Here is a 17,801-nt window from a genome sequence, read left to right as displayed (position 1 = left end):
ATGAGTTAAACGCTTGTTTTAGTTATAAGTCATGCACTCATGCACTTTTTATTTCATTTGTGGTTATTAATAATAAATGAAATATAGATTTTTCACCAGTATGTTTAAAAGTCAATTAAACCCACTCTCTCATGTGCTTTGCTATAGGATAGCTCCATGGAAATGCAGAGACAATTAGCAGTTATATCAGAAAAAAATCCCAGTGAATTTAATGCCATTTTTCTTAGTTGTGCACACCAACCTAATCTATGTTTTTCGTCTGTGAATACAGATTATGATCAGTATCTGGAAGAACCAGAAAACACATGAAGAAATATATACATAAATTACAATTATATTTGCTGAAGACAAGTTAAAATAAGTATATTGATTATAAGTAGGCATGAGGGCATAGTCTTAAGGGCAACATACCAAACTATTTGAAGAAACATTCTGATTTTTTTTTAGAGCTTCCAAAAAGGGGTGGGTAGGTATTGCTTCCAAACTGACTCTGTTGCTATATCTTAAAACACAAAACCACTAAAACCCGGTAGGACCAGAGGTGTATTTATTTGGGGATTTCTCCAGATGGACTTTACCTTGTTCCAAACTCAGGTCTTTATAAGAGTCCTGCAGCTCCTGTGGGGTTCCTCCCACATAGACGGGGGAATTCACCATCAGTGGCTGGGCTCTGGACTGTGACACACGCTCTGTCAGTTCATTCATGCTTGCTGATATGATGGAACCTTTCTTTTTAATAATCACTTTATTCCACTTTCCATCACAATAGGACAGCCCGAGCCTTAGATCCACTTGTGTGAAGGAAAGACTGGTATTTAACCGGAAGCTCAATATTCCACTCTTCAGTTCCATCTGTATTTCACATTAAAAAAGAAAATAGGTATATAAAAAGGCTGCAGAATGGCAGTTTGGGAGAGAGCAGAAGGTCAATTTCTTGAAGAAAAGCAACAAATTTCCCTGAAAGCACTCTATAAAAATGTTCCACTTTATTCTACGCGGGACTGGAGTAACATATAATGGAGTACTTTGCAACCTTATAATTGACATGAAGAATGTTGTATTGAGTCAAACAAATTCATACCCAGTAATGATTATACAGTGTGATACAACATAATGTAGGTAAAAACTTTATTTATTTTTTTCTGTGCAACACAGGTAAAAGATTAAACCCTGGCATAAGTGACTGAATGACTGAAGAGAATAGTTTGAACTATAACTCTATTTTTACTTGAGTTTTTAGAAAATGAGAAAATACTACTTCATATATCAATTTAATTTGGGGGAAAAATATGACAAGACAATAAGAAAATGAAATGTCAAGCCTGATTAAGCTTATTTTAACTGGTTGGTGAACTCAATTTCAAATTTGTAAGATGGATTTTGATTCAATATTTCAGTTTTATTATTCTAAATCTCTAACTAATGTAATTGCTTCTATGTGTATTCTTTTAGATTGAGGTGTCATTTTCTAATACAAATATATTTCACCCAAATTTTCGTGGTAAAGGAAATGCCTCCATATGTTTCCCTTCAAAATGTTACATGACAATTATTTTATCTACTATGTTTTTATTTTGTTAGAACTCAAACCAGCAAAAATAGGGTACTTAAAAATTTGAGATCAATCATGGCAAATGAAATTAAGTAATTCCAGATAAAAATTATTACTTTTTCTATGTAAATATCATTTTTTGTGAAGTACATTGGATAAGCAGTCATGTATCTATTCATTCAATAAATATTGAGTCCCCCACTATGTTCCATGAATCTGCTGCTATAAGATAAAAACTGTTCCTAAGAATCACACCATCCAACAGCAGAGGCAAACATCTGGGGTAATACCATAACCGAGAGAATAATTGGGTGCAATGGCAACAAAGAAAGGATATATATTTTGTTCCCTCAGAACTGGGAAAGGTTGAAATTATGACTTTTAGAAGTATGTAAGGTTCATGGAGAATCCTTCAACACAGGGAGATGAACACATTCAGCGGTATGGGGACATGTACGAGCTAATTAGGTTTAGAAAAAAAAGACTAAATTATGGTGGGGGTAGTTAGAAAGAGTCCCACTAGGTATGTAGAAGCAAGGTTTTGGAGGATTTTGAGTGATACGGAAAACGTACATCTTTCTCTTGTCTGGCTGACACCAAAGACTATATTCTTTCCACTATTATCTTGCGCTGAAAGTTTACCCTACCAGTCCTAGGAAGTTCATGGAAATGGAAATGAAAGCTGCACTGTAACTGGAGAAACCTATTAGGGAATCACTATGGTTGTGAGAAAAATTATGAGAACCATTGAAATACAGGTAACAATGGTGAAGACAGTGAAAACTCAGACAAAAAGGTATTTTTAAAAGCAACTCAGCTTGTAAAACCTCAGCAGGACCTGGCAAATAGCTGAATGTGTTAGATGAATGAAAAGGAAGTCAAGGATACCCAGGCTCTTTCTTGCATGGGTGTGTTTTACCACCATCACAATATGGAAAGCATTAGGGAAGAAAGACTTGATATTATCATTGTCAGTGAAGAATGAGGCCAATTTTAAATATACTGAGTTTAAGATGTCTACAAAACATCCAGAAGAAACTTTTTTTTGAGGCAGTCAAACATAAAGATAGGGCAGTAAAATAGAAAAGGTTAATGAGAAGATAAATAAGATCATCTAGTTAGTGTAAAAGCAGTGAAAAGAAATGGTGAGAGAGTATAGAGTCCTCAGCCAGACCAATGTTTTAAGAGGAAGGTAGAGTAGATATAATTCCTTAAGTTGACAATGATCTTCTTGGAGAAACCATAAGGATTTAATGAAAATCAAGAGCAACTAGTATTTTGGAAAATCAGTAGGGAAGAATATTTTAAGAAAAAAAGGATGATAGAGGAAGATCAAATAAGATAAGGGCTGAAAATTATCTATTAGACTAGAAAATGCAGGAATCACTGGCAACATTAGAAGGTTCTGTCGTGGAATGTGGTAGGAGTAGGAATCATAATGTATAGTAGTTCTGAGGACTGAAATATGATAACATAAAAGGAGAAATAACCAGAGTAATTACTTTCAGTGCAATAGACTATGAAAGGAAGGGAAGTACAAAGGAAGAATTTTCAAAGTCAAAAGGAAAAAAAATTAAAATAAATGAGGCCCAACCATTTTAGATGTTGAGGGAGAAGAGCCAATGAAGAAGGAACACTGGAACTAACAAAATGGGGAAAATTTGTAGCACAAGCTCTTGCAGGAGAACGGATAGAATCTAGAGTAAAGATAGAAATATTAACTTTGGTTGGAAGAGTAGTAATTATGTATTTGTTCTCCTGAGTCAGGAGAGAGTGAAACCAGACGTGGCTCATAAAAAAAGCTGTAGGTCGAGAGTTTGGAAGGTGAGGAGATGGTTTCTTTCCATTCTAAGAATGAGACTATCTGAAGACCTTCAGGTTGTGGTGTTTTCCAGTCCTGACATTCTTTTTCTTTCATGTTCCACATCTAATCTAGGCACAAATCCTGTAAACAAGAAATACTGTTGAATGAAGGAATCAGAAACCTCAAAATTCCATGTGTTACTAGTCTTCATACTTTTATCGGTTCTCCTATGATGGTCAGTAAACTGGCTGTTGAAACTGAAAAGGCTAGGGAGCTAGAATGATTGACCCAGAGTTGTGAAATTGAAGATACAAGTTGAGGGTGTTGACAGAAAAGTGGTTGAAAAGCTGTATTATGGTGTCTGAGGTAGGGAGGAAGTAAGTTAAACAGAAAGTGGTCTGATAACCAATGGTCTCAATGTCTTAGTGAACTCAGTAAGAGAGAATGAAAGCTGAAAGTTTATGAGGTTGTATTTTGAGATTTAAGATTTTAGCAGTGAAAACTTTCTGAGTCAATCAAGCTCCAGAGGATAGCCATGTATATTGAAGCTACTTAGGATGACAGGAAGAATTCTTTCTGAGAGATAATCTGGGAGAAGCCTATGTCCTCAGATATGGAAGAGTAGAATGTAAGGAATGTCTGCCTCCCTTATAGCTATGTTGTAAGTGTGAAAAGAAAGTCTAACACATAGTAGACACTCAATATATGTTTGTCTAAATGTTTTGATTCTTTAAGATTTATTTCATTAAAGCTTAAAGTTAACATTATTATTCAATATGTATTCATGTATTTCATTAAAGCTTAAAGTTAACATTATTATTCAATATGTATTCATGTATTCATGTATTCAAATGTATTATATTCCCAAAGTCAATGAATGGAGGAAGATGGAAGTTTGGAGAAGGCTGCAGCAGGATGTGTGACCCTCCAATAGTGGCAAGTGGTCCTTAAGAGGAAAGGCCAAATGAAAATATCTTTGCATCCTCCCCAGAATTTATGCACTTATAGACGATTAAAGAATGCTTAGTGAGGGTCACCGCAACATGAACTCATTTACAGGTTCATTCATTCATTCATCCAACAATCTTTATCAAACACTTAACAAGTGCAAGAGGTAGGCAATGAAGATAGAACTATAAAGAAGACAGCCAACAGCCCTGTGTTCAGAGAGATTACATTTCAGTAAGGGAGGCCAACAGTAAATAGGAGGACAAATAAATACTTTAAATAAGCTGAAATTTTAATAAACACTGTGAAGGGATATATTTCTACTTACCTGGTCAGCAAAATTGACAGTATATAATCTAGGAATATACAAAATCAATGAACTGAAAATAACTTAGAATCATAAAATCGCCAAGACATGTGTTTTATTACCTATTTGCCTAGATATGAGCAATGAGGTCAAGATGTTCATGATTTTCCCTTGATTCTATGCAAGTTCTTTAATAACTTTTTAAAAATTAACATTTTAATCACATACTTATTTTTGACAATGATATCTGTCTGATTAAAGCAAGTAAAAGAAATTACACTTGCCCACTATATTTAGAGAAATGTATAAAAATGTTCATAGCAACTTTGTTTGCCATAGCAAAAACATGGAAACAACCAATATGTCATTGACAGGAGAAGAGATAAATTACACAACTATGAAAATGTATACCTATATGGAGAAAATAAGTGACTCAAAAATAATGTCGAGTGCAAAAAAACAATTGCCTAAAGGTAGAACATGATGCAACTTTTATGAATGTCAAAAACAAGAATTTTTAGGCATTCATACATGGTGTTTAGACCATAACTACATTAAAAGGGATAATAAACACAAAATTCTGACTACATATTAGCTCCAGGGAGAGATAGGGAAATGGGATAGGAAAGACCCCATAAGTGATTTTTTAGTTCTTGGGCTGGGTGGTAGGTTCATGAGTGTTCACTGTACTTTTATACCTTATATTATGCATGTGTTTGTGTGTGTGTGTGTGTGTAATATGAAAAATATTTATTATAGGGGCACCTGGGTGGCTCAGTCAGTTAAGCATCTGACTCTTGGTTTTGGCTCACGTCATGATCTCATGGGTCCTGAGATCAAGCCCTCTGTCGGGCTCCATGCTTAGCTGGAAGTTTGTTTGAAAATCCTCTCCCTCTGCCTCTTCTCCCACTTGTGCACACACACTCTCTCTCTAAAATAAATAAATCTTTATATATATATATATATATATTTATTGTATATAGTTTTTTGACACTATTATGTCAAAAAATAATGAAGGAAATAACTTTTAATATTGGGAAACTAAATGGGATTTTCTTAATTCCTCATAACTATTTTGCTAAAATTCAATTTTCACAGGAATAGCGGTCATTTTCAAACATCATAATCCTAAAGCACAAAATGTTTCACAGGACTCCAAAACTAAAGATGACTTAGGGAAGAAAATGAAAACAAAAGAGAATTTCAAAAGAAATCCCAATTTAGCATATTATAAACACATGGCTTATTGATTTTAAAGTTATATCTGACATTCTCAAGTAAATTTAACTACATAAATGAACATACAGCAAGAAAATCAGGTCCATATTTGTTGTAAATGAAAAGAAGCAATCCATTCAATTGGTCAGTTCTGAACTTAAAGGAAATCTCAAAATCCATTCCACCATGAAACACGTATGGATGAAGTTCCAGGAACCCTTTAAAGAAAAGAATATGTACATATCAGCATGTGCAAAGCATAACCACCAGCACTGTAAAGGTGGTACAAAGACTAGGACATATACTGTCATCGAGTACATCTCTGCAAAAAAGATGCAAATCGATGTTAAGAAATCCCCCTTGTTAACTGTACAGAAGTGGCAGAGTGAACTTGATATACATTGTAAGAGGAAGCAATTTACTCTCTAAATCATGGATATGATTAAGACTATTACTGTTTTCTATCAGTATTCACAATAAGAAATTGCATTGACTAAGAGAAATTCAGAGTAACGACAGTGTTGAGAAAAGAGCAATGGAAAAGTGCACAGAGTAGGATATTATTTAGCTTTCTATTTGGAAGGTAGTTTAAGCAACTTAATAAGTAACCAGCTTTGTTATAAATGTAGGAGGCAGCGGTGGGCTTGCATTTGAAGAAGTGCTATCCACCAAGCCACCGTACTCCCTACCACCCCCTCACCCTGGGTACTTGCCAGGCAGGATGTCTGCCAGGGACACTGCCCCTTGCCTTTACAGCAGCCTTCAGAACAATGGAAGTAATGGTGGTGACATCTTCCATATCTCCCTTAATGACCTACTCATCCCATTACATAGCTGAAATTTTTGTCCTGAGAATACTGTCCGTATAATGGGATAAATAGATATTTGTTGATTAACCTGGTAAATAAAATGCTCTTGAAACATCTTTCTAAGTAAAACTACATTCTAAGTAAAACAATTGACTTACCAAAAAGATATTTTTGACATTACCATATGTGAACTGCTGGGCTAACAGAGACCTGACACATGAACATATGAGTCTTACAACTTCTATTACATATTCAGACTCTGAAATATATTTATGTATATCATGGCATAACTAGGTATTTCTGTGATACTAGGTTCATGTGAGGTCAAAGTAATTGGACAAGGTAGATTACATTTTGCAAAGGATAGAACATACACGCTAAGCAACCACTGGTGTCTATTTTAGAAGCTTACCTGTTCCTAGGAACTGGGCTCCGTCTTGTAATGAAGTGGGGCATCCCTCCCAGCTGTTATACACGTTGATTTGCTCTTCAGCACTCTGCCAAACCAGAGGCTCCCAAATAGCAAAGGGGTTATACTTCTTCATAAAATACATATCCTTGACACAGCCCACAAAACCCTTTTGGATTATGTCTGTAGGAGTTGGTAGATATCAAGAAATAGGTATTTTGAAAAAATTTTTTCAAGCAATTAATTTTATGTGCCATTAAAATGAAAGAAATAGGCAATAGCTCTCACTACCTATTTATTGCAAACCTCCTAATGATTCACATGAACACCACGCCATCACCTATTCCAGGTGGTAACAATTATAATGTTTAGCCCTGGTTTAGACCCATCATATCTGCAGAAACAGATGTTTATGCAAAAACTGGTTTTATAGTAGTAGCCAGAATATTGCCTTCTGAACTAATGAAATTTCATCTGCCACTAGTCTTAAAAATAAAAGTGTTATAACAAGTTTTACAAGATTTGAATGAAGTGTTTCTATTAAATCTGTAGTTTATAGTTTAGTTTCTTCATCATGATGAACCAGTCTGTTACACAAGTAAGTCAATAATTTGATTTCACATTTAGGAAATAATGTAATGTTGACCTTAATTTCAGGACACCCTAGACCAGGCAGATGTGGGGTTTATGAACATAGCAAACAGGTGGTAACAGGGGGTTGGGAAAGAAAGAAAGTGAGCAAATGAGAGAAATAGAGAAAGAGAAACACTTCATACAGCAATGTCCCTATTGATCAATGCAAAGCTTAGTTCTCAGTTTTGGAGTGTCTGACTTGATTCTGGGAAAGGTATTCACCAGCAATCAAAGTTCTACAAAGTCACTTTATATGCACAATGTCAGATTATTTATTTATAATGAAGATATGTCCTCTATAGGAAGGGTACTTGGTATCAGGGTATGATCTCCTTCTGGTGCATGGATGTACCACAGCCAAGAAGTGTACTTGATGGATAAGGAACAAGGACAAAGGCTCGAGAGCGCTCTCTCTCTCTGTGTATGTGTGTGTGTGTGTGTGTGTGTGTGTGTGTGTGAATGTTTTTAAGGGACTTCTCTACCAATCTAAAGTAGTCCAATAAAAACCCTCTCTACTCTAGAGATATTTCTAAGGAGATAACTATATTCAGTCTTGGATATTTAAATACATCCCTCTCCAAATTTCACTGAAAACATTTTATTCCTTTTGATCTTCATCATGATTCCCTAAAGACCACCACACTTGCACAATTTATACTTATCTAGGTTCTAGCTGATTTGTAATATTTATGTAGTTACATTTTACTTCCTGGGAGAGACTGGGAAGACACCTATGCCCTTCTATGAGAACATGGGAAAACAACCCTAAAATCTTAGCAATGCATTTGGAAAGGTGATTTTTTTTTTTTTTTGCCTAAGGTTAATTTCATCCATGTTAGTTTTTATTGATTTCATTTTGAATCAGTTTTTGTTCTCTCATTCTACAAATATAGGAGTTCTTTTGTCTCTGTCTCAGTTATAGTACTTATAGCATTTGCTCAGCATTATATGCCCTCTATGTGGCAAAGACCACTTTTTATTCACCTATGGACATCTAGGGACTAGTTTAGTGCTGATCACATGCTCGATACTCAGGGAATGTTCTTTACCCTATTTAGAGTATAAATCAAGCCCACAGTTTTCCATTTCTGTGTTGATTCAGTTTAAAATCTTAGAAAAACGGAAACATAGTCCTAAAATAAGATACCTTTGACTGAAATTAGTATCATTCATTTTAGCAAAAATTTAATAAACTCTTTATATATCAAGGGCTGGCACCAAGAATTTAAAAGCAAGTAATACACAGTTCCTTTAGAAAAGACACCTAAGGGAATTTTTTTGGCATACTGATATAGGAAATACAGCATGAGATAGAATATACTATTATTCATACTTTAAAATAATATATTCATACTTGATTGTGTTGTAAATTTTGGTGAAAACATATAAATCCTATACCTTCAGCAAACTTACCGGGATCCTTCTTGAGGATGGTATAACCCCGTGGAAGCCCTCCCACAAACACTCCCGTGTTCCCTCCAATAATAGTGCTCCCATTCGGGGTGGCAGAAGAACCTACGGAAAAGGAGATGAGAATTCCAACTTCACCAGGATAATCTGGGTTCTACTAATTTAACAAATGATTAAACCCTTCACTGGGCTTCTGGACACCACTCTTTCTTGATTCTCCTCTCTGTTACCTTTCTTCAACAGTTTTTCCTCATTGTCCTGACATCTTTTTTTTTTTTTTTTTGCTTTTTTTTAAATTCTTATGTTAATCCCCATACATTACATCATTAGTTTTAGATGTAGTGTGCCATGATTCATTGTTTGTGCATAACACCCAGTGCTCCATGAAGAATGTGCCCTCCTCAATACCCATTACCAGGCTAACCCATCCTCCCACCCCCCTCCCCTCTAGAACCCTCAGTTTGTTTTTCAGAGTCCATTGTCTCACATGGTTCGTCTACCCCTCCAATTTCCCCTGCTTCATTCTTCCCCTCCTGCTACCTTCTTCTTCTTCTTTTTTTTTTTTCTTAACATATATTGCATTATTTGTTTCAGAGGTACAGATCTGAGATTCAACAGTCTTGCACAATTCACAGCGCTTACCAGAGCACATACCCTCCCCAGTGTCTATCACCCAGTCACCCCATCCCTCCCACCCCACCCCCCACTCCAGCAACCCTCAGTTTGTTTCCTGCGATTAAGAATTCCTCATATCAGTGAGGTCATATGATACATGTCTTTCTCTGTTTGACTTATTTCGCTCAACATAAAACCCTCCAGTTCCATCCACATCGTTGCAAATGGCAAGATCTCATTCCTTTTGATGGCTGCATAATATTCCATTGTGTATATATACCACATCTTCTTTATCCATTCATCTGTCGATGGACATCTTGGCTCTTTCCACAGCCTGACATCTTGATGTTGGAAGGACCAGGCCTCCTCCCCTCTCAGATCTCTTTCTTTCTCCACGTGCACAGATATCCTGACTCCTGTAGAAGGATGACCTAGAGGGCTGGACACCTATGCGAATGACCAGGCCAAAGACCAGAACAGGCCTGGGTCCCTGGCTATGTTGTGTAACAGTGCAAATCTCTTGTTAAGAGTTCTGTATAATTCCATCTTTTCTTGGGAGTAGGGGGATTTTCTTTTCTTTTTTTTTTTTTTTTCCCCTCAGAACCCAAACCACTCTAATTAGCCCTACTTACATCTGGTCCCTTGGTGTTAAATGCCATCCTTAGCTGACAATTCCCAGTGTATATCCTTAGTCTGGAAATCTTCCCTGAACTAAGAGTTGTATCCATTAAACTACTTGATATATCCACCTGGATGCCTCACAGATGTTCACACTGAACATCTCTCTCCATGTCAGCTTCTCCCATGATCCTGTCAACCTCAGTTATGGCAGCTACATTCTTCCAGTTGCCCAGGCCCTAAACTTACCAGTCATGGTCTACATTAGGGATTAACAAACTCCTTCTGTAAAGGGCCAGGTAGTATATATTTTAGGCTTTGTAGACCATGAAGCTTCAAATGGCCACAGACAATACATAACAAATGGGTACAGTTGAGCTCCAATAAAACTTTATAAAAACAATGATGAGCTGGATATGGCCCATAAGTAATTTGCCAACCCCTGCTCCTCTTGAATCAAATCCCTTCAATTTAACATTTATAATATACCCAGATTTCTCATTATATCGACAATTTTACTTCCCTGGTTCAAGAAACCATTTTTTCTTGCCTGAATTATTTTATAATTATTACAGAAGTTTATTAACTGCTCTACATATTTCCACCCTTCTTCCCCTTAAAATTCATTTCCAAAGAGCAGCCAGAGTGTTCCTTTTAAAGAGCGAAGTCAGATCATGTCACTCCTTTCTCAAAATTCTCCAATGGGTTCCCTTTTTCCAAGCAAAAGCCCACAAGGCCCTATGTAAAACAGCCCTAAAAGCCTATTAGTCGCTTCACCCACTCTTTCCCACACTGGCCTCCTTGTTGGTTCCTGACATGCCATATATATGTTCCCACCTCAGGGCCCTGGCACCAACTATTCCCTTGGCTTGAAACATTCTTCTCCTGGTTATTCTCCTGGCTTACCCACTTATTTTCTTTAGGTCTCTGTTCAAATGTCACCGTATCAAAGGGGCCTTTTCTAACAGTTCTTTATGAAATCAAAACATTCCCTCCCCAATACACACACACACAAACACACACACTTTCTCTCCTCTCTTGCTTTATTATTTTCAGTATATACCACTACCTGATACTTGTTCAGTATTTATTTATTCTGTCTCCTGGCCCTCTCCCACCTAAAATGTAAATTTTGCTCTTTGTATCCAGAGTTTCTAGAGCAATACCTGGCATACTGTAGGTGCTCACTATAATTCCATATTTCCTGAGTATATTAATAAAAGCCTGCATCATCATGCAGGTACTGTAACTGTTTTATAATTATATAAGGACAGCAGATAGTGTAGAATGGAAAGAATGCTAAACTTTGAATTACAGGCAGGATAAGCGTCCCAAGAACCCTTTCTACAAACTGTGTAAATTGGGAAAAGTTATTTACCTTTCCTGAGACCCAGTTTCATCATTTCTAAAATGCATATAATAACTGCTTTCTTTTGTTTGTCTTCTGCAGGTCAAAAATAACATGAGAGAACATCAGTAAAAGCCCTTGAAAATTATAAAAGACAAAATTACTACTGATGACTCTGCTGTTATTCTTGCTTTACTGTAACTGTGTATAATGAGAAAATGGTTGTCAGAATTCATCATTTTAATAAAAAACTAATGATGCAATGTATGGTGATTAACATAACATAATAATAATAATAATAATAATAATAATAATAATAATAATAATAAAAAGAAGCACCGAAAAAAAAAATTCATCATTTTAGGAGCACCCCAAAGGCAAACCCAACAGCAATTCAGATGAAATGGGGAGGAGATAAAGGTGAAAGGAAAGATGTAGAAATATAAACAACAGAAAAGTATGGCAACATTAGTGTATTGATAGAACTATTTATATATATCAAGTCCTTACCTGTATACTGCCCATCGAGTGTGATTTGGCCAAAAGCCTGATGCCTAATAGCTATTATTTCATGCCATTTGTCATCACTGTATTGTTTCCCACCATCATTAGTTGGAGTAACTTCCATTGAAGACCCCTTAAGGGAATGAAGGAATGAATGAATGAATATATGTTTGTAAAAACCAATTTATAAATTTTGACATGATCATGATGGAAGCATGCATAATTTTCAAACCGAACTCAAAATTTAAAGTTGATGCCTAACATTATTCAGGCTTTTCTGTGATGTCCTTCTGCAAACACCATAGTGCTCAAACCTGAAAAGACCTTCTCTTTGGAATAAAAATCTCTTACAAGCACACTTGCATTTTGAGCACTTATATAAAAGGTAAGGAATTTTCTATTCTAAAATTTTAGCTCTTAAAATTTTGGCAGAAATATGAAATAAGAATTTAAAACTAATAACATACCATTGAATCCAGATTGTTCTAAAGATAGGGAAATATCTGGCAACTTAGTTTCTTTTACCTTCACTACGCTGCTAATGAGAAGGAATGAGACTCATATTAAAAATTAGCCAGTTATTAATACATTGACCATAAGTATTGCAGTTAAACTTTGTACTCAATGTTCTGTAGTCTAAAATCTAGCATTTATACTTGTATCTGAGGTCATCGTATCATAGTTAAAAATGAGTTCCTAAGCAGGTAAGAGTAGGAAATGGCAGATATCAAGAACAGAAATCAGCAGAAAGGAGGTGAAGATAAGGAAACAGAGAAAGAGAAGTAGAAGAGAAACCTTCCATCTGAGTACTTTCTAGCCAAGTGAACACTTTTTCAGCATATCATGTTCAGCACAATGTTACCCTTTTTTTAGTGTTAGTGAGCAAATAAGAGTAAATAGAAGATATTTCAATTTTGTCACCATCATCAGTTACTACTACTACTATTAAAGAAAAAAACATCAGAAAATTACTCCAAACCTTCTCAGTGAAAATAAATATCTTTCTTAATAAAAGCTGATTTTCTTAGCAATAATTAACTTCAATCCAATAAAAATTTTTAAAAAACAAAATAAGACTGGATAAAATATTATAAAATGTTTTTTTAATTAGTTGGAATATTTCACCAAACTTCCATAATTTTGGAATAACATTTTTCAAAAAGAGAAAAGTGGTAATTACCTGATGTAATTGAAGATTTATATCACAAAAAGGGCAACGTGAGTCCTATCATCTTAAGTAAAACATTTCTGTTTATTTTTCCCTAAAATAGCTTCAGTGATGTAACATGTTCATTCTACACATTTAATTGGCTCCTGTCAGGCCTCATACAGAGCATGACAACATGTATGACATACAGAAATTCGTATTATCAAAAAACAGCTTTTAATTTCCCATGAGGGTGGGTGAGTTGCTTCTCATGTGGACAATATCCCAACTTTTATAGTCAACTTGATCAGCTAGAAGGATGACCATTTGGTAAATCCATTTTCTAGTCCTTGAATTTTTGTAGGTGGACTTTCTTTATATCTCTTTCCTCTACATACTCTTTTATTTTCTTCAACCCTATTTCAACATTTTAATATTTTACAAACACACATTTCATTATCGTAGTTTAATAATTAAAACCAGAACTGGTGTCGTGCCCAATTAATGTGCCCTGGTAGCATGCCCATTAGTTTTTCCATTAGTGAATTCAACAATACTAATGGGATTACTAGCATGGGATGCTAATTGGGCGTGACATAAGAAACTGGCTTACTTCTTAGCATACCCTTGCTAATGATGAAATTAATGAGCATTTTATTAAATGCTGTCTCATCAAAGTGTACTTAGTTAGCGTTAAAATTGTTACAAACGATGCTGCATTCTAAAGATCAGGTGTCTGAGTAAGTGGTTCTTCATATTATGTTTGGCAACAATTTGAAGCATTAATAGTTCTCTACATCAGAAATCACATTTATTGGAGACAAATTCAAGTATATAACACAGAGCCTCAGGATGCCAAATTTGCTTTATACTTGGAAGAACTTAGCATATTATTCTTTGATGATCATTTGAAAATTATGTTCCCCCACCAATGTTAAGAGAATAATTCTGTGATCAATTCTAGTGTTATAGCACGCAGTTTGTTCTTTCCATTTGGAAAACACCAGACATGTTAAATAAATGTCATTCAGAATTGTTTGAAAGCTTTCACTTTCTCAGCTCCCTTCTAAGTGAAATCAGAATGTAATATGAGTTTCTTCTCAATGTCACTGAACATAAAACATTTCAATGACAACCACAAGTCATTATTGGTCAATAACATATCATCTGACCAAGTATATCCAAATTGGAATTAATCAAATAAAGAATGGGAGATGATAGCTAATTGTTAGAGATTTAACAAAAAAAAATACAGCAATTAAGAATCAGAGGAACTTCTCTTTACTGTGACTCTTAACAACTTTTAAATATTGTGAAGAATCTTTCTCCCTTCCCCAAATACTTATTCACAGAATGCATTTGATCATTGAAAGGGAAACCAAATAAGTTTTTTACACCTATAGCCTCTATGTAGGATTATGTTGTTATGTAAGGAATTCATTACTTAAGTTTATTCACATATTTTAAAAAACGTACATGATGACTTCAAGTTATTTTAAGCAATGTGCTAGACAGTAGTAACTTTAAATTCCTATAAAATGCTCTTTTCAATTCAAATTTAACTATTTTGAATGGATTTGGGACAGTAATTTAAAAATAATCAACAGTAAAAGTCAAAGTTTCTAACAAACTGAGAAATTAAATAAGAACTAAATTATTAAATAATCATTAAAGAGCTGGAAATTTTAGCCTAGAAAATGGGTAATTTTATATTTTACCAATTTTTACTTGAGTATATTTTACCAATAGTTATTGAGTCAGTCAGTGAGTCAACCTGTCAAGAGACATTTATTTATTGAGCATCTACTATATTCCAAGGACTTAACCTCAAGGATCTGTTTCAGGACAAAACAGACAGACTTTGCCTTCACTGGATTGTACAGTCTGATAAGAAAGACACATTAAGCAAATAACTGCTTGTCTGATTAGTACAATAAGGTGTTCATTAGATAATCATATCTCATTCAAAGATAGAGGAAAGAAAACTGGCTTACAGTGGTACCTAAAGTATTCAATATATAAATAATTTGCATATCAATGGGAAGCAGATAAAACATAACTTCCTTGAATGTGAGATACCTCTAACTTTCTCCAAGTAGCTGTATTCATATTCCTACTTAAAAGGAGAAAAAACAATGGAAGAATACTCAAAATTTTCTCTATTCCTATTTCAACAATTTTTTGTCTGAAAATATGTAGAGATTTCATTAAAAAGTGAACAGATACATCCAGTTCACCTGCACTGCAGTATAAATTCCTTAGTGGTGGGGAAGGACACAGTCTCCACTAGCTTGAGCCCACTATTTCACACAGATATAACATCATGTCCTAAGACCACTTAGTATAATATATCTGATTACCTGTTCTCAAGTACATCCTAAAGTAATCTTGCTCAACTACTACCTTAATTTTCTTTTGAATTAATTCATTGCCACTTTCCTAAAAATGCAGGTAACTTTTGCCTTGTGGAGAGATACTTTTATTCCATATTCCATATATTCCATATATTGGCTATAACAATTCGACTCATACTTGGCTGGCACCTACCAACTTTTTATACAGGTTAGGATTTGGGTACAGAGGGTAGGGACAGAGCAGCTGGAGAAGCTAATGACAGTGATGAGTGCTCTAAGTAAGTATCTGATGGAGAAGGGAAAGGGACAGAAATCATTGGCAATGTCCCATGAATGCTTCCCTGAACTCCGCTATCATGTCTTACACTGGACTATCTGATCATTGAAAAGGAGATGAAAAAGATGAGTCTGAGAGTTTTCTGGCAGCCATTCTCAGGATCATAACAACAATACTGAGGCTGAGTGGAGCTAACCCCTTTACCTTCCTATTCTGTAGAAGTTTAGAATACCACATTCTTCACAAAGGGAAACAACACTGCCCAAAGAGATGACAGTCATGCTTCAGATCTGGGGAAATCATTTTTGGATTAATTCCGCAAAGACTCTGCCCCATGTTTGGTGTGTGTGTGTGTGTGTGTGTGTGTGTGTGGTACTCAAAATAGGTGATGAACAACAAGCCAGTGTATGGTTGCAAATGGAGCTCTGGGATGTGCATAGTCATCTAGAATCACACAGACACTGGGATGGACATTTATGATGGGCATGACCAACTGTAAGTGCGAGTTAATGTGAAGTCACCATAGGACAGTCCTCTGGGTCCTGTTCCTTCCCTGCCCTGTCCAACTCAAGCAAAGACTCTGTACTCCAGTTGTGAGACAGGGAGGCCCAGATGAGTGGATGGCCAGAGTGAATGGCATTTTGTTCATGTCTCATTACTGTGTTCCCAGCACATAACAGCATAGCATGGAGCCTGGAGTACAATAGCTGTTTAACAAAACTGCATTGAATGCAGTAAACTAAATCCAGTGCCAGTTCAATCACTAAATTACTGTGTGACCCTAGTTAGACCACTTCTTCTAAAGCAGGGATGAAAACAATACTACCTCAAGTGGCTACTTCAAGAATGAAGTAAGATAATTAATGTGAACCCACTTTGTATACTTTAAAAGCTCTATGAATAAATGGTTATACAATTAAGGTTTTTCTCCATCTGGCTTCTTCTCAATTATTCCCAGATATTAACAGGTTGAGGGAGAAAAAGCAGAGACAGATTTTTCTTTCTCATTGACATTCTTCCATTTTACTGTACTGTTTCCTTTCTTTTCAGGTTTTTTGTTGATTTTGACCATCTAGCATTTAGTCTCTCTTTTCACCTTGTTAATTTGGATGTTCTTGGAACATTTTCATTCTATCAATAATTAATGTCTGTTTCACAGCATTTAAAACAAAACATTTTGGCCTATTTATTTTATGAAAATAAGACACCAATGTGATCCATTCCTCTATGCCCTCTCCGCTAAGTTGAGACCTTTAGAAACTTTTAAATCACTTATCTTTCCCTCTCCTTCAAATTTTAGCAATTTTAGCACCAAACAATTATTAGAGGTTGATTTGTCTGTCTTGCCTTTGCCATATGTCTCCTCTATTTCAAAAATTCTTTGGCAGCATAAAACACATTTCTAGTCACACTGCCATTAAATATTTAAGTTGAATTTAATATTGCCAGTTTTAATATTCACCACTGATTTTCCTCTTCATATTTCAGACTTTTCTTTTTCTCCTTTTGGTTAGAAGGCTTGATGAAATATTTCCTTCCATATGGTGCATGGATAGTATTTTATCTGAGTCTCTGGATATTAACAAGCATTATTCTTTCATGTTGACAAGCAGTATAGTATCAGAATTAAAATCATGGTCTTTGGAGGTGGAATGCCTGCGTTTCAATCCTGACTTCATCACTAATTAGCCGGATGACTTTGGGGAAATTAATTTTACTGTGGCTCTGATTTTTTTTTTTACTTGTAAAGTGGGAATAGTAAGAGTATCTACTTCATAGAGTTGTTGTGGTATTTAAATGAGGTGTGTGTGTGTGTGTGTGTGTTTTACATATACAGTGAACACTTAG

The 17,801-nt window shown here is 35.3% G+C and overlaps 1 protein-coding gene across 1 annotated transcript in view; it reads right to left on the bottom strand.

The window, feature by feature from the left end:
• USH2A (usherin) overlaps positions 1 to 17,801 on the bottom strand; it is a 702,118-nt gene that overhangs the window by 411,877 nt on the left and 272,440 nt on the right. The window contains exons 22-26 of the mRNA XM_035010130.1: positions 12,182 to 12,308; positions 9,094 to 9,195; positions 7,051 to 7,230; positions 5,917 to 6,047; positions 579 to 852 (exon numbers count right to left, since the gene is read on the bottom strand). Coding sequence (XP_034866021.1) covers positions 579 to 852; positions 5,917 to 6,047; positions 7,051 to 7,230; positions 9,094 to 9,195; positions 12,182 to 12,308 — 814 coding nt within the window. The remainder of the gene's footprint in view (positions 1 to 578; positions 853 to 5,916; positions 6,048 to 7,050; positions 7,231 to 9,093; positions 9,196 to 12,181; positions 12,309 to 17,801) is intronic.

This window comes from Mirounga leonina, unplaced genomic scaffold (genome assembly GCF_011800145.1).
Source record: "Mirounga leonina isolate KUSES-001 unplaced genomic scaffold, KU_Mleo_1.0 Mir_154, whole genome shotgun sequence".
Lineage (NCBI taxonomy): Eukaryota > Metazoa > Chordata > Mammalia > Carnivora > Phocidae > Mirounga > Mirounga leonina.
Note: the sequence above shows the minus strand (reverse complement) of the source record. Positions and strands in the feature narration are given on the sequence as shown.